The sequence below is a fragment of the Fringilla coelebs genome (assembly GCF_963513975.1).
Source record: "Fringilla coelebs genome assembly, chromosome: 6".
In the NCBI taxonomy this organism is placed as follows: domain Eukaryota; kingdom Metazoa; phylum Chordata; class Aves; order Passeriformes; family Fringillidae; genus Fringilla; species Fringilla coelebs.
Window position 1 is genome coordinate 11,907,406 of NC_140034.1, and position 27,417 is coordinate 11,934,822.

Genomic DNA, 27,417 nt, shown 5'->3' on the forward strand with positions numbered 1-27,417 from the left:
GTATGTTACAAAAACATGGATATGTCCCTCTAAGGTAACTAGAGAATGCTGAGCTTCTCAATTGATTCAGCTTGTTGAAAGGAAAATTTCTGTATTGCAGTTGATAATTTTTTGCTCCAGACCAGTAAGGCTGGTTGTTTCTAACAATACTTACACCAAATCATCACATAACCTCATTATTTTTCTTCCAAATTAGGGCATCAACCCTGTAAACCTCAGTAATAGAACCAATGTGTTTTTTAGGGAAATTCCTTAAGCATCAAGTATAGCAGGATTATCCAACAAAGGTGTTGGATGTGTAAAAATAAATCTTTTATGCTGTATTCCTTGGTCTTTTTAAGGGCATCTAAATCCATGAACATACTAACACCTTTGTGTACCATCTCAGTTTCTCTCCCTGAAGAAATTATTCTTTTGTACTTATGTAGTTCCAATTGGGGTGGATGCAACAAAAATAAAATAGAATCATAAAACCATGGGATCATCAAAGTTGGAAGAGACCTTTAAGATCATCCAGTCCAACCATTAACCCATCACTGGCCCTGCAACCCCTAAAACCACTTCACCACCACCCCCAGATACCCCTGGAACTCCCCCAGGGATGGTAACTCTCCAAACCCCCTGGGCAACCCATTGCATTTAATAAATTAAAGTAGGTCCATGTAGAATGTCAATGCACTGTCACCCTGGAAACTCTGATCTGTGTAGAATGACTGCATGTCCTGGCAAATGTTACTGTCTTGTCTCAGGTTTGGACTGAGTCTTCCAGCAGTCAGTGCCTCTTCTGACAGACAGAACTGGCAGGACTTGCAGCCTGCAAAGCTGTTGTGGTTCAGACTTAGTTCAGTTGCAGACTTTCTATATTTGCACTTTCCTTTTATAGCTCAGAACTAAAAATATCTCACATTTCTATGTCAAGTACAGCACTCAAACCCCTGTAATGCAGTTTTGCAGTTAAATTACCGTGTCAGGATTAACTGTAAACTATTAATTTAAGTAGAAGTGCAGCAGAACTTGTTACTGTGAGAAATAAATCCACCTTTTTATTATTTTGCTTTGCATTGTCACCCATTCCCTTCAGAGATGATAGGTGCACCATTAAAATCTTTTCCAGTTGTCATCTGTATTTCCCCAAATACCTGATCTAGCAGATCTTTTTCACAGCTCTGCTTCTCTTTAATATTTCTGCATTTTTTATTTACCACTGGTGCAATGGGGTGTTGCACATTCACCTTGGGCCTATAGTTCTTCAAATAAATTCTTTTTATTCAGTGATGCATTTCTACCTCTCTCCATTAAAATACATTAAAAGTTAACTGACAGCCATATCACTGTTTTATATTAATGCTTTACCTCTCAAAATATTAAAAGAGAACTCAGGGAAGAAAGCCAAACCCAAGTGCTGAAAGAACTGTAGCTTTTTGTGCACTTCTGACATAAAAGCCTGAAATTATCTATTGCTGGGTTTTATTTATTTGTGAAGAAATGTGATTTAAGGATTATGACAAATACTGCAAGTAGGAAGTCTAATGCTACATGTGCTGTTATTATCAATGTATAATGCATTATAGCCACTGTGGAACTACTCATTACTGAGATGTGAAGTCAAAGGCAAAGCAGGAGGGCTTGAGAACCTAATCTTGCAAACACTCACTGTGAGGGAGTGTGCTTCCTGATGTGTCAGGCAATGAAACAAACACAGGCAGGAAAGCACTCACCTGTGCCTGGAGTCACCCCTTGTCCTCTTTCTTTGGGATGTATTCCCAAACTGGATGAGATGTATGTGACAGGAGATGCTTGGAGGTGAGAGGGAGTGTCTTTGGGATTGATTCCCAGGACAAAAATGGGGATGTTTCTGTGGAATCTCTTCACTCGTGAGCTGGTCAGCCTGGCAGCCAAATAAGCTTGCAGCATTCCAGGGCCCAGTAATTCTGATTCTGTAAAATCTGAGGCTCTGGTTTGTATTCCCTCTGCTACCACTGTCCTGTCAATCTTTTAATGGGAAGGAAAACAAAACACAGCTGCCCAGTGCAGAAAGAATTACAATGTGCTTCAGCCAAGTCCCCAGTCTTAGCAGCAAGCTCTGAAGGACATCCCCAAAAGAAGGCATTGCATAGTCCCCACAGAGCCTGAGTCTCAGCTTATGATGCTAAATAATTGTAACACCTGATTTCTCAGTTTGAGTCTTACATAATCACAGCAGGTTGGAAGGAAATAATTAAACTGGGTTTTTTCAAAGTTCTATAAAATGTCATCACTCTGATAAGAAGTACTGTAATGTTGCCATCCCTATAGACAGTGTCAGCTTTACACTCTGGCCAAAGTTCCCTGAATGACTGATGAATTTAAAAGAACAGCTGTAACAGTCTTTTATGGATATTTGATTTACTATGACATGATGCTTTCCTTTGAAAAATGTATGCAGCTATACTATGGCAATAAAACACTTTTGCAGTGCATACAAAACAGACTAACTACTCTTTAGAGAGTTGTTTCAAAGGAAATCACCTTACAAGGATCTGAAAAATCAGGTCTAAGAGTATTAAGCCTTTTCATTGGTGATTGCAAGGAAAACATTTCATTATTAATTCATGGTAATGCAAAAATTCATAGTGTGATAAACAATTATATCAGGACAGAGTCATCTCACTTCTAACTTATTGAAAGAACATTTAAATAGTCAATGATAAAATTATACACCCAGGTGTAGGAAGGTAAGGTCATACTTTTAGACTAGGAGACCATAAAACAGAGGCTACCGAGGACTGAGGAGTTTTGTTTAGCTGAAAAGAATCTAACAAAACCTTGGATTTGAAACTTAAATGGGATGGAACTTTAAAGAGGTGTATTCACCTCTGTGCACAGAGTAAAGCAAGATCAGCCTTAGAAGGACTGAAAAAATTCCAGGCTGCCATTGAAGAAAGACACAATTATCCTGTGACTGAAGAAACTCATGTGTGTGGAAATGGATTCAAAGAATATATGCTCCTTGGCTATTCCAGACCAGAGGCAAGGTTGACTGGTGTGTAATTCTCCAATTCTTCCTTCTCAGAGGCTTTTTAAAGTCATAAAAGATTACATACACCACATTTGTTAGGTCCCAGGGAGGTGTGTACCAGCTGAATGAAGTCAGGAATGACTAAGAGAGAAGTCAATTTTTTTTGTCATTCAAAACAAACTAGGGAAACGAAATTTTAAGGCTAAATGCTCAAAAAGGTTAATAAAAGTTAAAAGCTAAACATAATGGGGACTGTTGAGTCATTGTTTAGCAATAATATAGGAAAAGTAGATGAAAAGTGAAGGAAAAACCCTTAAAGATGCACAAACTTATTTAGAAAAATCAGTAGATAAAAGATTTCAAGGAGAACTAAGAGACCTGGAAGAAGATAGAGCACAAGGCAAAGTTCCATACTGACGGTCCAAGTGTGCTTGGTGACAAGAAGTTTACTGTGGGGGAAAAGGCAGGAACAAAAATGGAAAATCCAGTAATAAGATCTGCTGAACATTGCTGTAGTTATAACACTACACAGGCAAGAATAAAATTAATTTTTCTGACCACATAACTGTGGTCTAGAGTACAGAAAAGAATTCTGATCATCACCTTGCCAAAAACAAGCAGAAAGAAAGCTCCTAAGAAAGATGAACTAAAAGTTAAAAGACTCCTTTAGGGAGAGACAGCAAAAAGAACACATTATCTTCAGGAGAAACATATACAAAGCCATGGGTAGAAAAATGATTGTCAGGTGCTCCATTTTCTGCTTTCATAATGCAAGAATGAAACACTTAAATGACACGGAAAGGCAATAAGATCAAAACTGATCAAAAGTGGTTTTTAAATAGAGTAAGTTGCATGTGGAGCTTATTGTCACAAAACAACCTGAAGGTGTGAAAAGATCAATAGGAATCAGAGTGAAGTTAGACATTCATCTGAAGGTATATAAATCCCCAGGCAGCAAGGCATAATCCAAATTCTACCTGGCAGGAATTTGAAAGTTAGTTCCTACTTATGAATTCTTCCCCAATCACTCACTATGTCACTTCATTCATTTTCCTGTGAAATATTAGGGGTAGGACTTCTAGTTTAGATGCCACAATACCAGGAACACTGAATTCTGAAGCGCAACTCTGGAGATCATTGATGTGGAAAACTAGGAAGGAGGGGAGTGTTTAGGTCATCACCAAGCTAAATTCACCTGTATACAGTGGTAGAAAAATACGGAAGGATATAAATCCATGCCACATCTTTTTGCAGAGTTAGTCTAGCTTTCATAAGATAAGAATATAACCAGACAATGCCTGCAGAACAAGAGAAATTCTATTGGCCAAGTGATACACCTGGGGAAAAAAAGCAACAGCAATGAAGACTGTGTTTAAACCTTTGTTTCTCCCAAATAAAGTTTCAATGATGTCATGGCTTTTCTCTTTGCTTTTCAGAAATGTACCAACTGGTGCAATAAAAAGTATGACTTCTCCCTATAAAACTTGACTAGCTCATTTCATGTGTGTCAGTTATTGCTCTAAAGAGGAAAAAAAGCAGCTTTTCTTTTTGAAAGAATGACCTGGCAACACGAAATATTTCTTTCAGAGGGTTCATTTGGCTTTGTAGTCATAGCCAGCACGCTAGACCGGCCTCGCTGCAGCCTTAAAGAGGAGATGATCCCAGCAGCCCTTTCCTAGTGATGTCTGAAGTACAGGGCTTACAGGCAAATCCCTGCTATTCCCTTTGGTCTAAGAGAGAGAAGCATGATGTCATCTTCTCACTGATAAATACTAATACCAAACTGGAAGTAAAAGTGAATTCTCTATCCTAGAGGAATATGCCTGTTGGAGGGAATTCTGGAAACAGTTGCATCAAACAGCAAAAATCACACAGTAGATCAATGGAGCCAGAATTTCAGCCTGTAAATTTAGATCCTTTCCCAGTTGTAAAAGATATCATAAGAAGGGTTTTCTTTGGTTGGCTCTGACATTTTCCTACAGTGTTTGTGAAAAAGTCTCTTGGTAAGTTTACTTCAAAAACATCATAATATTATATACCAAAATTTTGTCTGCTAAGCCTTATCTTTTCCATTTGCTCCTAGATATGTTTCTTTTTAACTCTTCCCTATTTTAGTTAATTATCTCACTCCCTTTTATTTTATGCTTCACATAATTTTTTTGTTAAATGGATTCTGTATTCTGCCACACTGGGGATAATCCTTTCTCTGGTTCTCTTACTTGAGTTTCTCATGACTTCACTGTTTGAAGAAGAAATGTCCAACTGTATAAGATGATAATTCTCTACTCTGAAGTTCTCCCTGTGACTTTTTCTGTTTTGGCCACTCAGAAAGCTATTTGCCCCTACATATCTTGTAGGTGCTCATATGCTTTACTGTTTATCGATCTGCCTATCCCTGATTAATGTCTCAGGCAGATTCTCAGCCCTAAAATTCCTTCTACTTCACTACAAAGCATTTGGCAGATGCATAGGCTCCCTTTGTTTATTTCTGGACGAGGGCTAGTCTTTTACAGCTTTATATTCACAACAGTATTTTAACACCAAAGACCACTACCAACATAAATGTGCCTTCACTTTCATTTATACCTAATTTAATGCCCCATTTCCTTGCCATAGTCAGGCATAAGTGTTTTATAGATACAACACTGCCTGTGGGGTGTTTTTTTAACTGAGTCCATCTCCTTTTGCTTCTGAAGATTTCACAGTCCTTGGTTCTTTTTCTCTCTCTCCCTGTTTGTGATATTGTGAAGCTTTGTTTACAATCTTTGTTTTGCTTGTATCAATGCAGAGACACTAAGACACAAATCCATCTCCTGGATGGTCCCATTGTCACTCAAAGAATGAAGTGAAAAGCAAGATTTGTGAAGCTAGATGAAGTCGTGAACCACGGCAACATCTTCACTCTTTGATACAAAAAATCAATTTAAATGCAAAATAAAACCTTTGACAGATACAAAATATATTTCAGTTTATAGAGCTTAACTAGTTGAATCTTTATTAGTTGTATTATCCTTGTCTTTTTCATGTAATCAGTGCAGTAATAATACAGCTTTCCTAACTGAAACAAAATTATGATTGCAATTGTCACTGTATGATTGTTACACAATTATACAGGAAGAAACAGTGATATTTGTGATGCTGGTAAACTGTAAATTGTAGGATAGATGGAGACTTAGACCCTAAACCTCCACATGTGAGTGCAATGATTTATCTTGGTGATAGTAGGGTTGGAGAATCTTACTGGAAAGGAAATCTGAAGTAGATGAAGGAATTGAATCAAGGTTTCTAACAAGGTTTCTTTGCTGCTTGAATCACAATCTCCCTTTTCAGCTGACTTCTTAAAAGTCACTTTGTCTTCATTTAACCTTGACTGGAAAGCCAGCATGTGGTGACACTATTTATAAAGCACTGTTCATTAATTTATTAGGGTCACGTTTAGATGTTTGTTTCTCCAAGCCTGTGCAATATCCTTGAGTCTTTGCAAGTGACTGTTCTTGTTCATCCCTAAGCATTTGTCCTTCTGATGCCCAAACCTGCCATTCTCCTATAACAGTGATGGGAGTTCAAAATCTGCCCAGCCCCTTTGAAATAATGACAGCTAAAGAAAACCCACCCTCAAAACAGCAGTTCTGCTGCCAGTGGAGCAAAATCCTCTCAAGTCCCACTCTTTTTCCATTTTTATCTATCCAGAGTTATTTTTTAAATAGTTAAGAGGGACACTGTGGCTGAAGTCACTTTGATGTGGCTCTGCTCAGTCTCTTCCATTGACACTTAGTAAGGGAGAACCTTCCCTGGCCCATATTGAAAACATTTCTTCAACCAGCACTCAGTATTTGGTGACTTTCTGTTGACCTCCTGAGACAGAGAACAGTTCTGTAATGTCTCTGCAGGTTGGGAAAAGCGAAAACCTCTGCTCCCCAACTCTTTGTCAGATATTCACCAGAACACCATTAGCCTAGCAAAGCACTGGAAGACACATTTTCAAAGCAATAATAATCCTCTTACAAATTTATTTAGTGCAACATAAGTTTGCAGGTGTACACTGTCATTATTTGATACCTCTCCATTCTTCTTCTCTCTATAGACTTTTGATAGGCTCTCCTTACATTTCAGTCCCTTTTTATAATCTCAACAGCAGCACCTGGGATGTGAATAGGTGGCTGACTGACCTTGGTCAATAGCACTGCTTGACATATGGTCTGTGGCTCAGAAATAATATGGGGTCACAAAAGAGTACAGTTTGCCTAATCTGTCTCCCTTATAACAAGAATTCAAACTTGGGGACAAGCTGTACTATGGTGCTAAACAGTGATGCCGGCATAAAGAAACAAACTCTTGTTGAGTAGAGAAAAAAGGTGTTTCTTTACAGACATGAAACTCCATCATCATTTTTGCTAGTTCAGGGGTAGGATAAAAATAGAGGAGGAGTAAGATAAAAATAACAATACATTGTCTAACTATTTTAGGCCTGTTTGAAATCTTCATTTTTTGCTTATAATCTCACTTATAAATAAATAAAGTTTGTAAAAAGCTTTTCTTTGGGACCATTGCAGTAATCATCTGGGTGGCTGTATCTGTAGACAGCACACACCAGTGAACTCACAGAAAGAAGTTTCCTTGCCTTTGCAGTAACTTCTAAAAAGGTTCTGAATGTCAGAGCTCCATACAAGGGCGCAATCAGACATCTGCAATATTTCTTAGCAGTTTTAGAAATATGGAACATCTAGAAATACCTGCTTACAACTACTCAAAAGAAGGCCATAGTCCTCAGTTACAGATAAATTCATTACCTGGAGAATCCCAATCCACTTTGCTGCAGCTTTACTTACTGACTACATGCATAGAAATTAAAGGCAACTCTTTTTAGTATGCTACAAATAGAAATGCTTTAAACAGAAGGGAAGTTCCCTTCTTCTTGCACTCAAGAGCTCAGGCAGGGCTGCTCTGGAGGAGACAGACACGACACTGCCTCTCAAATGCTTCACTTCTGTTCTATCACCTCTTTTTTCACTCTAAAATAAGCCAAGCAGATATTGTGACCACAAATGGTCAGTTGTCCTTTGCCTATTTCATCTCTATGAAGCCTCTAATGAACATAATAAAGACAAAACTAATGAGATTCTTTGGCACTTAAGCAATAATCAGTAGAAATGGATGAGAAATTGTCTATCTCTCTCCACTGCCCTACAGAGACTTAGCATGCATGTGTTCTTTATAGCTCAGCTCCATATGGGAAGATAAATTTTTGTTAATTCTGAGATTCCTGAGAAGCTATTTCATGCAGTTCTTTTGTTTAATTCTTTTGTCTCTTCAGAAAGGCATGGCTGAGGGGGGACAAAAAACCATTTGTGAACTCTCCTCCTTATTTTTCAGAAATAGGAATTTCACTCCCTTACAATAAGTTCTGCCTGGCACTATGGTTCTTCCTGCTTCATTCATTAAAAATAGCAATGCAGCAACATGAATAAATCCTTTGGGATTCTACATTAAATGCAGAGTCTTGCATCCTGGGCTGGCTTGCATCTGTGTAGCCCTTTTGATGTCTGTTGGCACACCACTCCAGCTGTCCCTCATAGCAGGCATTTGAATTGATTAACATGCTTGCTCCTTTTTAATTTCTTTCCTGCTCCCAGGGCCTCACCCTGAAAGATTTACTGCACTTTGGAGGGGTGAGGCACTCTGTAGATGCTCTGAGGACAAGATAATTGCTGAATCAAAATCTCCCACAAGAATGTGAGCTTTGAACTTTGCTTTCAAGATTTAAATTCTCTATTTCTCAGCATGTGCATAAAAAATTGTCAGAGAATAATCTCCTAATAAGATGCTTTTAGATAACCAGGGGAAGAGAGAGGAACAGTCCTTTAAAATATTGCCCACTAAAATTCAGACAGTAAATCTTCAGTCCAGCAAGTAATTAAACACATAAATAGTCACATGAAGTTCACTGGGGCTACTCACATACACAATTATTAGTATAAGCATTTGCACTACTGGGATTTAGTCATGCAGATTTAATTAAACAAAACAAAAATGGTTAGCAACCCAAACTGGGTTGAGTCACTGTCAGAACTGTTGCTGACTAGTGCATTGTTATTCTGGACTGAAGATATAAACCAAAATTCTTTCTTTCATTAGGTGTGGATCCCAATGTTTTATTTTGCAATATCTAGTGGCATTAACATATTTTAAGAACTATCAAAGAGAAGATTTTTAGAGGATCTGTGGTTGCTAGGAGACTGCTGTTTCATCCTGCAAATCTTCCACACTGCAAAGAGCAAACTGGCAATAATCAGGGTTTTCCTGCCAGACAGCACTCAAACAACTGAAGTTTATGGCTTATTGTTTAAAAATTGTTATTTAACGTAAAGTTTGTACAACAGGAAAATTTAAGAGTCCTAGGATTTCTCCAAGTAGGTATTTATCTTGCATCTATAATATGGCCCCCTTAAATCCTTTTTTGATCAATAGTACCCTGGGTGTCTGATCTCTAGAAACTTGTTTTCAGTGTGGTGACAAGTTTCTGCCAGCATAGGAAGAGCTGAACTCATTTAAGTCAGTTCAGAGGGAGAGTTTGGCCACCCCCAGCCCTACCATTTCCATTGCCTTGCAGGCAGACAATCTGCACCCTGAGCAACCTCAGACCACATCCTTCACCCCCTGCCCCTCTGGCACCTGCCAGGGTACAGCTACAGCCACAGAAGTGCATTGGTCTCCCTGGCACCCCAACATCTCAGAACAGGTGCAGGCAGAGGAAGGGGTGCCACAGTGGAGTTTTCACATTGACTCCATCTCTTAATCTTAACTAAATTAAAGGAAATATCCCATATCTGCTAAATCAGAGTCATTTATTGCAGTCACTGAGAGGATATAGTAATCTCAGGATCACTGGATCTCAGAAATCACTGAAGTCTGTAATCTGGTGATCTTTAAAATTTTGTATTCTTTATGACCCAGGAGCTCTGCCAGGCACAAGAGCATGCTATTTTCAATGAAACAACACGTGATCAGATCTCTGTATCAGCTTTCTGCTCTGCTGGATCACTGCCTTTAGCACAATTTGAATAGGTGTATGCTACAAAGGCAGTCACCTATGAAGAATAATGTCTATTTTCTCATTCATGGCTTTTCAGTTATTCTGTGTAACATCACAATAGTAAACCCCAATCTGTAGGTGACTGGAGCCAGCCTTTTTATGGATTTTAATCCTGATTCTATTTAACTGCAAATGCCTTTTTTTCTCCTCATGCACCAGGACAGAGCAATGTTCTGATCTGATCCTTCACTGTGCTCATCTAGCACCATGGCCAAACTCTTTTCTCCTTCAAAGGAGAGTACAAAGAGTATCTGAAAGAAAGTGCCCATGGGGACAAAGGGGCAGGAGAGAGGACAAGGGGTAAAATATTAGCTGAAGTCACAGTGTGGTTGACAGTCATTCCTTTCAGAAAAAATCTACAGCTTCCCCCAGAATCTTCTGATAATCTTCTACTTACCCTGTAATGATTCAAACCCGGATTGTAATTATATTTAAGCACTTTATAATTTCAATCTAAAACCTGACAGTTCCATGCAATTACATGTCCTAAATGTGGTATTTGTCCCCCACTCTGGTAAGATTATATAGTAATAGTAGCAACGAACATGGCTGAATCATTGACAAATTCAACCTTAACTATCTTCTTGTGCTTGCCTTGACAACTAGACTATTGAATTCCAACAGTATGAAAATCTAAAAATAGCACTGTGTGAAGAAAGACTGCAGGCAAAGCCACTAGATAATACAAGCTCAATGCTTCTGTGAAATGTGACACGTGCAAAAGCCAGATGTAATTTTAACAATACAGCTTCCTTTTTGACAAAGGAATCTCCAGAGTCTGATTTAATGTCTCCACAGTAAAGCCTAGCAATTCCACGTTTTGTGTAGGAGTAAGAACAGACTTTAAACTCCCAGAAAAGAACCCCTGAGAAGAATGCTAATGCACAGTGAAGTGAAAATAAAAAGACCTCTGATGACCCTGTAGCAATTAAGACACCATCCAAGTCCAGCATAAAAGTCACCTTATATTATACTTCAAATTATTATGGTGACACCAGTGGATTCAGCAATGCTGACACACACCAGTAACAGTGTGGCTTTGCAGAAACAAAAATCACTAGAGCTTAGGAAATATTTCCTAGACAATATTGGAGTGAGAACCTGGATGGCTCATGCAGGAGTGCAGAGGGAAGCTGGCAAAAGGAGTTTTCTTACTTTCAAACCCTGCCTAGAAAGTAGTCAATAGACAGATGAAGTAGTTAGTAAATTAGCTAAAAACCTGGGAGAATAAAGTTCAAGTCTCTTCTGCCTTTTAACTGACACTGCATGGCCTTGGAACTCCCTTAAGGAACCCGAGCTTTCTTTAAAACAGGTGATTGTCTGAGCCCAATCTTATCTAGAAGATTAATTTGATGGTAATTGATATTCACCATCCTAAGGCTCTAAGTGAGTTATCCATATAAATACATACACCTATAATATAGATATATATTAGGAATATGTGATGACCCATCTTCATCTCTTGACCTCCATGTGGATAGCAGAAGACACTACAATTTAACAGAGAATGACTGAGATGTGCCTGTGTTACAGATGCATAATTTGCATGTACCTAACACAACTGAGGGCATGAATGTGCAAAGCAGGTTTTGCACTGACATAAAAAGAAAAGCAGCATCAACCAACAGCACTTCTAGGAATATGATCTTTTTGTTTCCCCATATTTATACTTTCCTGGCACATAAGTCAAAGTTATGACTAGAACAAGTTCATTTCATTTGAGTAACATCCTAATTCTCTTCTAGTCTGCTCTGGCTTTGGGGAGATTTTTTTTATCTTTTGGGAAGTTCCTATTCCTTTGGTGAAGAGGCTGGTTTGAAGGAGGAAGATCAAAGTTCTCCTTAGCATTATTCTCTGGCCTCATTCTTTTATTGCTTAAGTAAAGTTTTCTTAAACAATTACAGGCAAAAATCCAAGTGATCCATCACAGTCCATGGCTTTTTATTCCCTGGAATTACTGTTGTTCCAGAAATAGAGGTAGCACCACTGGTATGACTTTGAAGCCCCACTCCTGTTGGTTGGAAGTAGGATGAAAAATAAGGTGAATCAATAAACAGATACTGTTTTCCACCAGTGTTGTGACAGGAGAAGTGAAAGCTTTGAAGTTTGCCTTTCTTTTGAAGGAAATATCTGTGATATTGCCTGGGTATATTGGTGCACCTTGTTTAGTTCACTCTTGCCTGTCCATAGACAAGCTCACAAGTGACAAAAGTCATGAACACAAGCGTCCTACTTTTAGGAGACCTGCTCAAGTCCCCAGTGTACAGGTCCCAGGGAAGCAGCGGTGCCTTGGGAACTGACTCATGTTGAAGGCAGTAAAGCAGAGAGAAAGCTCCATTTGTTGTAAGAAAAATTTGCACTGAATTATACTGGCCTTAGTTCATGGACTCAGACGAGTCAGGAAGCCATAAAAGGTGTCTAGTCTGTCCTCCTGCCCCAAGAAAGCAAAGTTGTATGTAAATCCTTCCAGTCTTTACGGCACTTGCCACAGCTATTATGGGAAATCTCCTTAGCACACCTCTCTGTGATTAAAATAATACCTCTAACACTTTCTCTACATTTTTTGTCTTCACTTTGAATCCATTATTCCCTATTCAATCCACACGGAACATGAAAAATGGTAGATTTCCATTCTCTACAGCCATCTTTTCCCTGTTTGAAAGACAAATATCTTTATTCATTGCAATCTTGGTTTTGCTATGAAGTTTTTTGGCTTCTTAGGACTCTGGTTGCCCTCCTCTGAACCTTTCCTTTAGGAGTGGTTCTGAACATGGGACAACAACAAAACTTAAAGGTGAAGTTGTGTTTAACAGGTCCCCATATGATTGCTTTTACCACCTAGACAGGTATGGATGCATTTAGAGCCTAAAATGCATGTTTTGTAACAAACAAAGTTCTGTAAGTGTAGGATGTATGAATTCTGCAGTTCTGCTCCCACTCCATCTCTTGCTCCCACTTCCCATCTTCAACATTCATGAACAAAACATCCTCACTATGCAGGGACATATGTAGAGCTACAAAGATGCAAACAGAGAAGTTCATAGGAGCAGCTATGTCAGAATTCCTGTGCCAGCCTGGGTCATGGTGAGCCAAGCTTTGGTCCCACCCAGTACAAATCGATGCCTACCCAGTCAGGAGTCAGTGCACCAGCACATTGCAGCTACTCCTGACTGTCTCAGACACCACTTTTTATTATCTATTGACAAACAGGAGCTTTTAAAATGGCAACTGCTGCAGCTAAGTGCTTTAATATCACGTGTGCAATGGCAGCTGCCACAGTCTGTGTTACAGACAGCCACATATGTGTGCTGGCAACGTGCAGTTAGCAGTGTTATGTATCAGTTTAGGAGACATAGAGTCCCTCTAGTCAACTAGATTGCATTTTACTCTGTCTCCTCAGTCTCACATACAGTGTTTACAGCTACACTGTCGCTGGTGGGGTCACACTGGATGGGACTAAGTGTACAGAGCATTGGTTGGGCAAGCAGTGTGGCTTCACCTCACTATTTTGACCTTTTGTAATGTTACTGCATCATTGGATGATGAGCAACTCTAAAGAAAACAGTTCATCAATCCATGGTCACAAGTGCTGCTGTGTGGCTGCACCATGAAGGAAACAACAGCACTGCACTCTGTCCCTGCTTTAGCTGGTCAGGTCATGGAACATTTCCTTTTCATTTGAAGAGTTTGTACAGCTCCTAGCACTATGGATCCTCATCTCTGCTGATGACCACAAGGACTGTTTTCACAAAAACCAAGCATTTAATCACAGTAATTACATGCACAGGTTCAAATAATCAGACTGAGCAAAAATATACTGAATAATTTAAGTGGAGTCTGGACTATCATTTTAAGGCAGGAAGCCCACTGTTTTCAATGGTCTTTTGTTCAGGTTTCACTAGATGGTTTGCCCAGAGACATGGAGAAGAGGTGTAGCTTCTTTTGGGACCATTTTTTGAGAGAAACTACAGCATTCGCGCTACTTGGGGGTACTGGGTATGACAGAAATCAGTTTGACTCTTTGAAACAACCATTTAAAAGCAGAACCTCTAGTGATATAAATCAGCAAGACTTCACTTCAGTGGGACTCTGCTAATTTACCCCTGCTGGGAATGTGGTTTTGAGATTTTACAGAGCGAAAAAGAAACTAAGGAAGCTAAATAAAGATTCTAAAATATTAGGAAATTAAACAGCTTGAGGATGCTATGTTTTCCCAACCATGCAAAAGAGAAGTCTGTAGGTTACAGTTTCAATTTAATATGTTGCTATTTGATACATGTTCACGCATGCAGGATGTGTCATGGAGAATTTAAATGCCTGTTGTGAGAAAAATTCCCAATATTTCTTTTTATCTTATTTCTGTTATGGTTATTGCCCAGCTGTTTCAGCCAAAATTCAGTGAGATTAGACCTTGCTAATGATTTTTAGAACACTAGTGTTGAAAAGGTCATCAGGTATACAGACAGAAAAACAAAACAATAAAAAGGAAGACCTAGTGTATGTTGAAGGTCAGAAAGAAGTTCAGAATAACTTAGATCTTGTCCAGTTATTAAGGAGATTCTCTGCCTCATCTTTCAGTATGAATGATAGTGAACAGGGAATATTTGGAGGATATCTGAGGAAGGATGAGGAAGGTTTAACAGAAACCATCGTAATTAAGGCAAACTACTACTATTCACTCTGCTGATGTCAGGAATCCTGCAGTAATCCCCAATCCAAAATCTCAACTGACACATGAATAGGCAAGCTCAGAAGCAAAGCTTTTCTCTGTGTGCAATGGTACAAATATATCCTAAATGGTGATGAGAAAATGTAACATGAAGCAAAACGAAGGCTTCATGGTCAAGCAACTTGAGCAATCAAGGATGAAGAGAGGTGGCACAAAACATGACAATTCTTGCAAAAGTAACTTTTTGTTAAGAGAAGCAATTTCACACTCAGGGAACAAGTCATGATCTATCTAGATCTGCACAAAGTAGCTCATAAAGTGCTCAGTTGAGAATTACTGTCTAAAAGTTATAAAATAGAGAGTAATTCAAGATGATTAATCTGAGTGAAAAGCCTATGTAAATGTTAAAATGGAAGACTGTCATGTTGGAAAGGGATTATTGGAACTTTCAAAGAAGATTTTAGACACATTTTGTTGCAAATAACTGTTAGTGACTTTGAGCCAATAAACAGGTTTGCCTAAATAATAAAGGCATTTTGAGGTATTGGCAACAATTAGGAAGCTCACATAAGAACTGGTTTATTTATAAGCAGAATAATGGAATTTCAACACAACATATCCACATCAATATTTTTTGGAGCTCATCATTTGGCAGCAGCAGAGAAACAAAGATCCAGGTGTGTTAGACTGTAAAACAGCTGTGAGCCTCAAGTGAGAGAGAACCACAAGAAATCTGAGACAAGCCTGAGATGCACTGCAGATATATTTTCTTTAGAGTCACTGGAGCATGCATCTACCATACAAGGTACTGCCAAGGTGCTTTGTACATAATGTATATTCTGATCACTCATTTTCAAATCAGATTTAAGGTAATTTGGAACAGATCCAGAGAAGGAACACTGAAATGTCTGAGGGAAAGGAGTACAGTCTTCTGACAACAGTCAGAGAATCACATCTTCTTTTCCTTTTCAGATAAAACATCTCTACATAAATGTGGATGGGAATGTAAAAACAGGGTGGGAGTAATAAGCTTTAAACATAAAATTGGTACAAGATCAAAGAGGGAACTGGTCATACAAAATTTAGCATGGTTAAAATCACCCTTCAATTTCAATCAATTTAATAGTGTTCAAAAAAAAACCAGGGTAAAAAAAAATCTAACTATTTCAAGATGGATCCCAGCAGCCCTATGGACATTGCATGACAGAGTACTGGTGTTCTAGTGCAGTGTAAAAATTCCAGGTGTTGAACTTAATCATCTGCTCTAAGAATTAAAAAGACAATTTATCTTTTTGTTTTCTGAGTTAGGTCCATTTGTTCATAGTCATATTTTTGGTGTTTGCAGTTTGTCCCAAATATCTGAGTTTTCATTTGTAACTTAACGTTACTGTGGAGAATTTCTTCGTTCACCCCAAGAAACACCAGAATTTGGTCCCAATTAGAGAGGGAATCCTGGGAAAGTGCAATGCTGCTCTTGGGGGTGTGGAGAGATTTGTTATGTCTTACTTGTGGTTGGTAAGCCTAAACTGTTTGACAAATGCTTTTCCTTGTGTCCAACATGAAAACCCTCCACCGCTTAATGGAACCCTCCAATTCTTTCTAATATGTGTGACGTTCCTCTTCCCAAGAGAAAATGTTTTTCATTTCAGTGGCTCCAACAAGTTCAATAGCATGGAAAGGACAAAGGCTGTTATCCTTGGCAGCTTCTGCCTTCTTCCCTCAGTGTTAAACCTCTTCACCTTTCATACATGAAATACCTTCGGATGAGCATAGTGGAGGTGTTTTATGGCCCATGGTGTGGAGCACATGCTTTCTGAGCAAAATATCTATTACAGTGGCAACTGTGGAGACTTGGGCTCAATTTTCTATGTGCCTCCATGAAAATTTCAGGCAAGAGTTTTACAAAAGGATGATCCTTCTTTTGTAAACATCTATCAGATACATTCAATACAATCAAATGCAAATGGACACTTCCTCCAGCTCTTTTACAGTTTCTATAGATTAAATTTTACTCTTTCTTCAGGCATTGCCTGAGTGGTACTCTAAAGACAATAAAGAAATCTCTAAAAATTGATTTACATCTAATTAAAGATTGATCTATATCAAATTATGTAGTCTGTAATTTTCATTAAATCAAATCTTTAACTCTTTTCCTCTGTAGGAAAAGAAAGGAAAAAGGACCACAGCAGTGTTTATCAATAAAACCTTAGTACAACAGGGAGCAGAAAAGAATGTTGAAGTAATATAGTTGGATTGAAAACATGTGACAGTTTACAAATGTGCTGGAAATCCAGACAACTTTTGTTGTTAATGAGCTCTCATTTACAGCTTTCCTCAACAAAGAAATAAAAGTAACTTCCACAATAATAAACAAGTCTGAGTAAACAGCAAGAATAAATGAGTGGCAGTAACTTCCTGCTGCACTTTCTTTTCTGGTACCTCTGGTAGCAACAAGCCAACATGCAACTCCAAAGCCCCTGAACACAGTGGGAGGACTTGGTGAGCACTGAGCCAGACCCTGGGTCCTGTCCCTCCCTCAAAAATAAAAAGCTTTTCCCAAGAAAACAAAAGATAATAAGCAAAATTAAAAATTCACCTCCAGGATATTTCCTTCTTTTTACACGTACATTGGGCAGATGCAGAAGGATGAAAATTAACCTCAAGATCTTAGAGGAAGGAAACTCCTTTAGACATCTGAAGGATCTGAAATCCCATGATCGCTTATCCCTCAAAAAGGGATCATAAAGGAAATAAAGCATAAACCCAATGTGAACTGAATGGAATGAGCCATCAGCATGACTTTTTCACTAAAAAATATTGAGGTTCAATAATCAGTACCATAGATGCTGATTATATAAAAACCCCAAATAAGTGGATCACTACACTAAGTTTTATGTATGTCAATGACTAAGAATATTCTGCCATTATCTTGAGCTTGTTTGACTCATTAATGAAACATGGAAAGATAAAAAATCAGGGGATCATAGTATCCTTCATTCATTCTGCTAACTTGAAAACAACCCAGAGATTGTCATGCTGTCTAAACAGCAATAACCACATTCTAAAGAGGGAAAATAGCTCAGTTAAATTTCCTGGGGTTTCCATTAACAGCATCCATGCTTTCATTCAAATGACTTTGTTCTCAAAGAATATCAAAGAATGTCAACTTGCAATCTAGAATAAGTGAGGGGTGGGGGATTATATTTAAAAAAATAATTTTTTTTTTTAAAAAGAAAGGTAACTGACTTCTATTTCAATATCTGCTCCAAAACTTACTTTTAAATGTTTAACACTTCCAAAAAAGGTGAGTCTTGGTAGTTGTTTGATGCATCACATTTGCTTCCTTCAAACACTTAGAATGTTTGGAAAATCGGGTTTCTATCAATATTATTGCCCAAAAGTGTGTCCAGGGATAGATGCCACACTATATCTGTAAAAATTAAAATCTTCAAACCTCAGTATTTTAAGTAAAGAGACTGTATATAGAAATGTAGCCTATTGAGTTACTCAGACCAAACTTTTTATTAAAATCAAAAATTATTTTTAGACCAATTAAATAAATTCTTCAGTCATACTGCACAGATATTGTAAAAAAATCCCATGTAAATAAATCACATCTGATATTTTTATAATTAAAGGTAATTACTGATCTTAATTTAAAATATTTGATTAAAAAAATCACACAGCTTCAATCACTGCTCAGTTTAGACATCAAGAATCACTTGAAATGAATCAACACACTAGCAACAACAACTTATGGATGACTTACCATTAAGGACATTCTTGCACCAGCCTTTACTTCAGTCTATCTGCCTGAAATAGGTCCCATAAGACTTTAAGGACAAGATTTGCCCTCAAAGTGGCCAATTCAGAGCTGTTTAGACTACATTTTTGGATCAATCCAGTAAGATGTTTCAGATAGGAGCCTTCATAGACAGCAGTGGGAGGATGATGCAACCTCTAAACTTCCACAAGCTAAATCAATGGCAGGGATCTGGCTAGGAGAAGCAATTTTGCCTTAGTAAAAATGTCACCTTGTAATTACAGAGATTTTTCAGAAAACAGACTTTTTAAATTGTTGTGAGTTGTTAAGGCTTTTGGGGGGAGAAAAAAGAAAAAAAAAGAAAAAAATTAAATGTGGAGAAGAGGAGGAAATGGAAGAAGAAAAAGGAAAAACGGGGATAAAAAATTACTTTTCTAAGGGACACAGCTGTCTGAGAAAATAAACTGCTTGTGATGAAAGCTGTGTTTCTACAGATGCTCCTGTCTTTGTTTTCACCACTTCTCCTATCTGTTACACTCATTTGACTCCCTAGGCTGAAGGCTAGGGCGATCTGCTGGAGAACATCCAGGCTCTTGTCCCATCCTGTGCTCCTATTTATTTACTGGAAGTCTATCCCTATCAAAAGATGCAATGGAGCATCACAGTGCTGCAGCCCAGAGAGGCTCCTGACCTGGGGCAGAGCATCCTCCTTGGGGAGGATTGATCTGACCCCAAAGTTTCCACATCAGAGGGGAGAAATCCCTTTACTGCACAACCTGCCAGGGAAAGACAGAGTAGAACATCCTTAATGGTCCAAAGGAAAAATGGCCATGTTCCATTACATGGAACAAAGAGCTTTCACTGTGAGGAGGTAAAAAGCCCAGCCTTACCAGGAAAAAATAAAAAAAAGAAAAGTAGTTTCAACTTGTTTTAGTTTTCTTGTTTGAATTGGCGTTAGGCATTTGCTGTGCTTCTTTCTCCCTGCTAATTTCCTGTCAGGATTGGCAGCCAATGACTCACTTGCATTCACAGATGAGTATCACCAAAACATTAGTCTGCAGCTCCTCTTCTCAATACTTTGATTTAATCACACAAAGCAACCCCCACACTGACCCCAGGAGTGCAGCATTATTCAAAACACTCGGCAAAAGCAAGGCCAGGTATCTTCCCTTGATGTCTGCAGATATTGCCAAGACAGAAGCTCTGAAATCAGTTATTCTAAGTGCCCCGTCTTCACAGCAACTCCCAGAGTTCAAGGCATAGAAATAGTGAGTAGCCATGTGAAAGAACCGTCATCTCCCCAAAAAATAAAGGAACACGATGAGCAGGGCAGTGTTGGAGAGTTCATGTCTGGAGAGCCAAGCTGGCCAGCCCGTGGGTCTGCCAGTAGATTCTCATGCCCAGGGAGAAAGCCTCTGTGGTTCATATTCCGATCAGCAATGTTGAGTCTATTTCCTGTGTACCACAGAATATGCAGGATTCAATGGACAGACACAAATTAGAGAGAGCAGTTATGGGTCCTTAGGTTCCATTTTCAATCCCAAGATTCCACACACAACCTTGTGGTTCCAACGCAGCAGGTGTGTAATACATGTTCACACAGCAAGGACCATGTAAACAAGCATTACATAAGTTACTGAGAAACTGAGGAGGGTTTTTCCTGCAGCTGGCTTCCTGCCTACCAAGTCATAGTGGATAGCTAAAATCCTTAGTGTTTGACATCAGAAATTGCCGCGCAAACACCAACCTGACTGACAACTTCTCTAATGGGCAAATCAAAAGTAAATGAGAAAGAGGGAAGACAAGTGACCCAATGAAGAACCAACAATTTGTCATTTGGGATGTTTTATTAGGCAGTTTGACAAATTTCCTGCTGGTGAACTGATTAAATTTACACTCTCTATTTTTAATCTTTAATTTATTTCATACTCAAATATGATTGTTAGCCATTAATCAATAAGGTTTAAAGTGCTCATGATTAATGGCCAATGCTTTCAGTATAAATAAGAGATTCTGTGATGCTGGGATTTATCTGGCTCTAGAGATTGCAGGATTGCTCTGAGTGCTCATTCCTTAGTTACAAAAAGCTGGATTGGGAGAATTGATGACATTCTGTGCCAGTGCTGTGCTAAAATGAAATGGGAGCAGCTATTCAGGATCTGCACGAGATAATGACAAAAAAAGAAACCAAAGGGGTTAACAAGACTATGCTAACAAGTAATGCTGGAGAAATTAATGAGTCTCCGTGTTATAGGCAAGCAGGAATGTACAGCATCTATAGGGTAAAAAGAACCGAGGCAGGTTAATTAAATGACCAGGCACGGCCGTGCCGGCTCTGTGAGGATGCGGGGAGAGCCTCTCGGTCCGTGGCCGAGCCGAGCCGCGGGCCGGGGGTAACGGGAGCCGCAGGCGGGGCAGCGGCAGCCAAGGGGTTAACCGGACGCCTCCCTGTATTGAGATGCTAATTGTCAAGATAGTGTATTACTTGAGGAAAGTAATTTGATTACTCGAAACTCCCACGAAGGAGGCAAGCTGGTGTCCTTCCATCTGTCGGGCTCAGCGAAAGATGATGAATTGAGCTCGGAATTCACGTGTGATGAAATCGCTGTCAATCCCCGCCAGCCCAGCCCGCTGCCATGCCCACCGCACCGAGGGTAGCACCGCAATTCAACTTTCCCTGGGAAACCCAGGAGGCTCAGTAACCTGTTACTTACTGCTGCTTGCTTCTGGCTCGGTGCTTTTTTTTTTTTTTTTTTGGTTTGATGTTTTGTTTTTTGGTTTTTTTTTTTTCCTTCTTCTTCTTTTTTTCCCCTCCCCGTTTTCTGCCTCAGCGCTACAACTGAGTCATTCCGGTGCCCATGGCTCGTGGGCACACCGGGCTCCCCCTGCGCTCGGCTCCTTTCCCCCCTTCAGCCGCCGCTCTTCTCCTCGGCTGATGCAGATGTGGGGCTCGCTCGCCGGCGCTCTGTAGCCACTTGCCGAGAAGCATTCGGAAAGCCTTAACTATGCATAAATCTGCAGAGTGAATGTTTTCTTTCATTCACTTGCTCCTATTATTTGATTTCTTGTAGGCCTCTGCGGCAGAAATGGAGAAAATAAGGTAAGTGAGACAGTTTATTTACATCTCATTGTAGAGCAGAATTGTTCTGTTGCACAATGCACAATACAGGCTCTGGGAAAATATTTTGCTTAATACGATCAGAGTAGAATACTGGATTGCATGATGATGCAAGGCAAGCTGTGCTTTAGAGACAAAAGAAAAGGAATGTGGTTATTCTAGTAAATCTGTTTTGCAGGGATGTCAATTCAGAAAGCATCTTTTACACACAAACATGTTTTATTGCCAGATGCAGAGGATATTTGATTATATAAATGTTGTAGCCACTTGTCCATTTACTGCAAGAGCCTGCCATTCCATTTAATGAGGAAAGTGGATCAATAATTCATGAAAAAGCTGAAGAAAATATAGGCTTGACTTCAAAGCATCTAATTAATGTGGTTTGTTTCAATATAGCACTGTAACATTGGTGTTCGATTTTTGTTTTATATTGTATACCAGCCAGATAAATCTTGTCTCCTCTGTGTTTAAAATGTTGTCATACTGTACCAGTTTCTCAGCACATCTCTCTGCTTTAAGCAAAAGGAGATGGGTTTTATAAGTTTTCCATCTCATGTCCTAGTGCAAGTCTGCTTTGGGGGATATTGCTTTTGTGTATGTTGTTGAGAAACAAAAAGAAAGAAGAAAGCATTCTAGCCCTTGATAATAAATGAATTAAAAATTAGTAAAACCTTGTCTACTAACACATTATCAAAGTGATAGGTAAGAGATTAACTTTTTACTACCCTTTAAGTACTTCATGGAACTTCTTTTCATAATCAAATACACTGGCCATGATCTTACTCAGCTTTATTGGACAAGCCTAAATTCCTTCTCTGAATCTGGTAACTCTGGTTAGTGACAACTCTTGTCCAAGAAAAACTTTTTAGATTCCTTCAGTTTGGAATGGCTATCCTTAGTTATTAGAAACACAAAAACGTTCTGAAATTCAAGAAATAGCTGGGCAAATGCAAAACAACAGAAATTTGATCAAGTGTTTAATGAATTCTGGGCTGGAAACAGAATCCTGATTTTCTTTTGAGGCAAAGGATGTTAAGTCTCTCACAGTGGACATGAAGCTGCATGTCCAAAAGTTACTAAGAATGGATTTTCAAAGCACTTAACTTATACACTTTTGTAGAGCCTCATGACAACAGAAGTATTGTAACTTTTGTGCTGAAAGAAAAACACTGTGCAATGTATTATGGATTTTCATGTATTTAACTGCTATAATGTTAAAGCTGTGTTTTTCCTGAGTAATGCCTGAAAAAGTGCCTCAATATGTGGACTGGTGTCTAACAAAAATTCCAAACAATCACCCAAACTGTATGCACACTTCTGTCATGAATGACTCTCTTGGAAGATGCAAGTGAATATATATTTACATCTTTGCTGGATAAGCATGTGTGCACAAATGCAGTCTAATCCTTGTAATACTTTCCTGAGCATGCTTTGGCCTCTGCTTTTAGTCTTGCCTCTTTTGCAATAATGGGCTGCAGAGCCCAGGAGAATGAGCAGAATGTAGTGAAAAAAACCCAAGAATTTTTGGTAAGGAGAATAAACCTTCGTAAAGTTCCATTTTCCAAACTCCACAATTTTGCAGCTGTCAGGCTTGCCAGTCTTTACCTCAGTACTCCCTGAGTACTGCACAGACGGAAAAGTTGACCCTGCCCCACTGAAACGAAGCAGGAGCTTCACTATTAACTCCACCAAGAGAAGGATCAGGCTCTCTCAGGAGTTTGTTAAAGACATTTTCTGTTAAAGATTCGTGTGTGCAGAAGTTGGTTCTGGCAGAGGTTTGTCCCCACCAGCCCCACAGGTGCAAGGCCAGTTGCAGAGCTCCCTGTGCTCCCAAGCAGAGCAGCGAGCCAGGCTGGGGCAGCTCCAGCAGGACCCAGGGCAGAAGCTGCCCCACTCCATCCCAAACTTCTCCAGGCTCCCTGTCTCATCCCCTCGGATGCAAACTGACAGAATCCTTGGCAGTTTAAGGAGACTATCTGGAGTCCTTATCTTAAATAGCTGGTAAACTCACAGCCTGGAGAGAATTAGATTTTTTCTAAACTTATCTAAGTGTGGTACTCAGGTAAAAAACAAATTACCCTGTGTTTTAACCACAGTGGCTTCAGAGAGGTCATGAAGAGAGATAACCTGAAGCTAGGAGAAGAAAGAAAGAAACGAGAGGAAAATGGCAGGCTGGGAGGAAAGAGGTATTTTTTGTTATTTGCAGAAAGCAGTGTAACACAGAAAAGCCATTCTCACATGATACTTCATTGTGTTCTGCCCTATCTCCTGTGCCCAGCTCCTTCCCCACTCTTTTTTGCTACCAGCTGAGCATGTGCCATTCCACATCACCTGGGATGTGTTGGCTCAAGGACTAGAGGGTGAGCCCACACCAGCTGTGGAGTTGGGGTGCACAGAGGGTACAAGGCTCCTGCAAAAGAGGGAAGAGAAAGGGGTTCTGTAATGAGCAAAGAGGAAAAAAAAATTTGTTAGAGAAACAGGACAACAGGGGCAAGATGCATACCCCCAGGACAGTGAAGCCAGGTTGAAAACTCTCAGGGTCAGAGTGATAGAGGTTTGCATTCCACAGTGCTCTTCAGGAGAAGAAAGTCTTTTAAATAAGAACAGGTGACAGTCCTTGAGAGCCCACCGGGCCAAACATTTTATCAAGGCAGCTCTGTAAGTCTTTGGGTGAGCTTTGTACATTCCCCAGCCCAGGAGAATGGGGATCCATCTGAGGCATCCCCAAGGATTGGGGCAGCCAGGCCCATTCAGAGAGAGGGGTGAATGCAGGAGCCTGAAAAATTGACCCACTGATAGCTTGTGCTTTGTTCAGCCATAAAATTCATTGAGCCAGGCAGCACAAGCAACAGTGCAAACTAATACAAGTCTGATTGTCACATTCCTTCACTGAGAATCTGTCCAGAGCAATGTGATTTGTCTCACATGAGGCAGCAATAATTCCCCTTGCAGAGCAAGGAGCTGCTGTGACCTGCAATGTCACCTGCTGTCCTTTGCAGCAGGGGCCTGCTGTCACGGAGCTATGTGTGGAAGGAGAAGTAGGAAGCAGGGGTGGGAGGTTGTCAGCATTTAGCCTGACACAGGGACACCTTCCTCTAGAAGTAGAAACATGCAATTTTGTGCTAAAACTTTGACTGAAAAGAATCAGTTTTTGCAATGAAATCTTCTCATTGTAAATGACTCTTAGCAGTGCAGTGTTTATTGTATTTCAAGGTACCAATATATTAGGCAGGAGTAAGGCTAACTACTAATCACAAACCTCTTGAGGATCTGCACTTATGTAGGTTGGCTGTGTATGGTTATAGAGTCACTTTAAGCATTAATTACTTCTGATTCCAACCTTTTAAATACAGTTCTTTGGATCTGATTCTTTTTCATGTCTATAAACAAGGACTGAAAATCTTAGTTAATAAAGTGAATTTCAAATATACCTATACTATCTTATTTTGACTCAGCAGTGTGCTATCTTTGGTGCATATATGCAAGAGAAGCACAAGCCTTCCAAGCCTGAGGCCTTGTATGTCTGTGGTGGCTGGCACATAAAAATGCCAGTAGACTGGAAACAGCTCCTTTAACTCAGATTGAACCCACAGAATGGTTAAAAATTGCAAATGAAAGACCAGTTCCACTGTAACTCCAGTACAGACTTCTGGCTACTTTTTCTTTGCTTCCATTCCGTCCTGCTTGAAATACAGGTTGTAATAGTCAAGTGTTCTGAGTGAGGATGATGTAATGTTTGGCAAAACAGATCTCTAGAAATACTTTTTACACAAATATTGATCAGCTTCTTAGCTTCCTTACACTGAAGAGTATGTCACTCCGCAGGAAATGTCACTTAAAGAGACAGATATCGTTCAATAAAAGCTTTTTCTTTTTTTTTTTAAATACACCCCTAAAATTTCAGTGACAATTCAGAAACTCTATAAATCAATAGTCTTAGTTCTAAGCTTTCAAGATCCACAACAGGCTGAGCAGTATATCTAAAAGTACACAAAACAGGACACATCATCACCATGACCAGCTGCCAGGCTCACAGCGCCTCCAAGGAGGCTGAGTTTCCACTTCACAATATAATCACGGTATTCCTCAGCTGAGGACTACTTTATTGTGGTAGCATCAGTAGGGGCACTTTACTAATTACCCAGAGATCTCTGATAAAATGTCTCAAGGAACCTGTGAGGTACCGTCTTCCTTTCACTGCAGTCCTTGTTTCAGAACATATGAAAGCAAAGCGGTTTGTTTTGCACACACAGCTGGTAGTAAGTCAGCAGCTTGATCCAAGTCTCTTGAATTTTTAGACTTGGACTTTTCTCAAGCATGTTTGAGTTCATCTGTGGTTAGGAAGGAATATGGGTTTCTTCAAAAGGAACATCAGAGGCACATGCAGTTCCAGGGAAAAGCCTCTGCCATGGTTTACAGCAAATGTAAATACTTCCTAAATGCCCACCTGATCATGCTGCCTTCCTTGCATTTGGTATAAATATAACCCTCTTCATATGCTAATGAACACTGCAATTTCCTGCCATCCCCACCTTGTCCTTATTCCTCTCTCAGCCTGTATCTACATTAATTTTTCCACGTACTTGAACACAAGGGGAGGATTTTTTTTCCCAGAAAGTTAACCAACAAACATGGTTTACTTTGCCCTAGGTCTGGTCCTCACCTCCACAGCTGATATGCTGGGAGCCACTGCCTTGTACAGAAGCAAAATGCCACAGGACAGCAGCAGGGCTGTGCAAGAAGCAGCTCCACCATCTGCTCAGCAGTGTCTTCAGGCTCTAGTTGATGCTGGGATGTGAAACCCCAGCTGTGGACACAGGCAAAGAGATGGAACAGGGCAAGCTCAGAAGAAATAGAGCATAGGGAAATGCTAGCATGAAAGGGCCATGAGTTTGGGGTCATTAGAGGTGATGATAAAAAAGTCATCAAGCATCAAGCTGGGTGAAGTTTGGGCGCATTTTGAAAGATGGAGAAGAAAAGGAAAAGGATAAATAAGCTGCCTAACATAGATTCAAACAGGTAAACCAGACTTTCATGTTCCCTCTGTTTTGGAAGCTGTTTTAATCTGCCAGGCAGTCCCAGCAGCAGTGACAGCCCTGCCGTGCTGTTTTCAGCACATCTGGTTTGTTCCTGCTGCCATCCAGGGTGTGACTGCAGCTAAAGCACATGTCTCTCTCTGTCCCCCTGAGACTACACTCAGCTTTGAGTTTGGTGGCTGTCAAAGGTAGCAATGGGAGCAATGGACACACACAGATCTAGTCACAGCCCCCAGGGGAGCTGCAGCCCTGGAGCTGGGATTGGCTGAGGCACAGAGCCATGCTGATCCACCTCTTCCAGTACCTCTGAGAATTTTGTTGGTGCTGTCAGAGGCACAGTATGCTTGTGCAGCTTATCACACCCAATTCCCACTATTACTATTCCCTGTGCTAGTCAGTCAAACCAGCACTAGTTCAGCTGAGGAAGGAGCGTTGCTGCTATGCTGTGCTACAATCCTGTGCCCTGAGCTTCTGTCTGCTGCTGGGAAGAATGATCTAAAAGGCAGTGATGTCAGTATGCAAGGAACCATCCCCATCAGCTGATGTAACAAGTGTTGTGTTATGGCATTCTTCAGTTCTAGGTAAATACTGAGTGAAGCAAAAGCATCCGCCAAACAAGGAACATGACAGAAGCAGAGGGCAGAACAGATTCAAGGTGAATGAAACCAGGTAGAGTTGTGTAAAGTGGCCTCCAGGGACAAGTGGGAGAAGAGCAAGCATCTGAAGAGACCAAGGAAGTA

The 27,417-nt window shown here is 39.9% G+C and overlaps 1 protein-coding gene across 1 annotated transcript in view; it reads left to right on the forward strand.

Moving 5' to 3' along the window:
• The window catches only part of BEGAIN (brain enriched guanylate kinase associated), a gene marked incomplete at its 3' end in the record, with an annotated part of 147,568 nt that overhangs the window by 13,378 nt on the left and 106,773 nt on the right, over positions 1–27,417 (forward strand). The window contains exon 2 of the mRNA XM_084207193.1: positions 21,595–21,623. Coding sequence (XP_084063319.1) covers positions 21,595–21,623 — 29 coding nt within the window. The remainder of the gene's footprint in view (positions 1–21,594; positions 21,624–27,417) is intronic.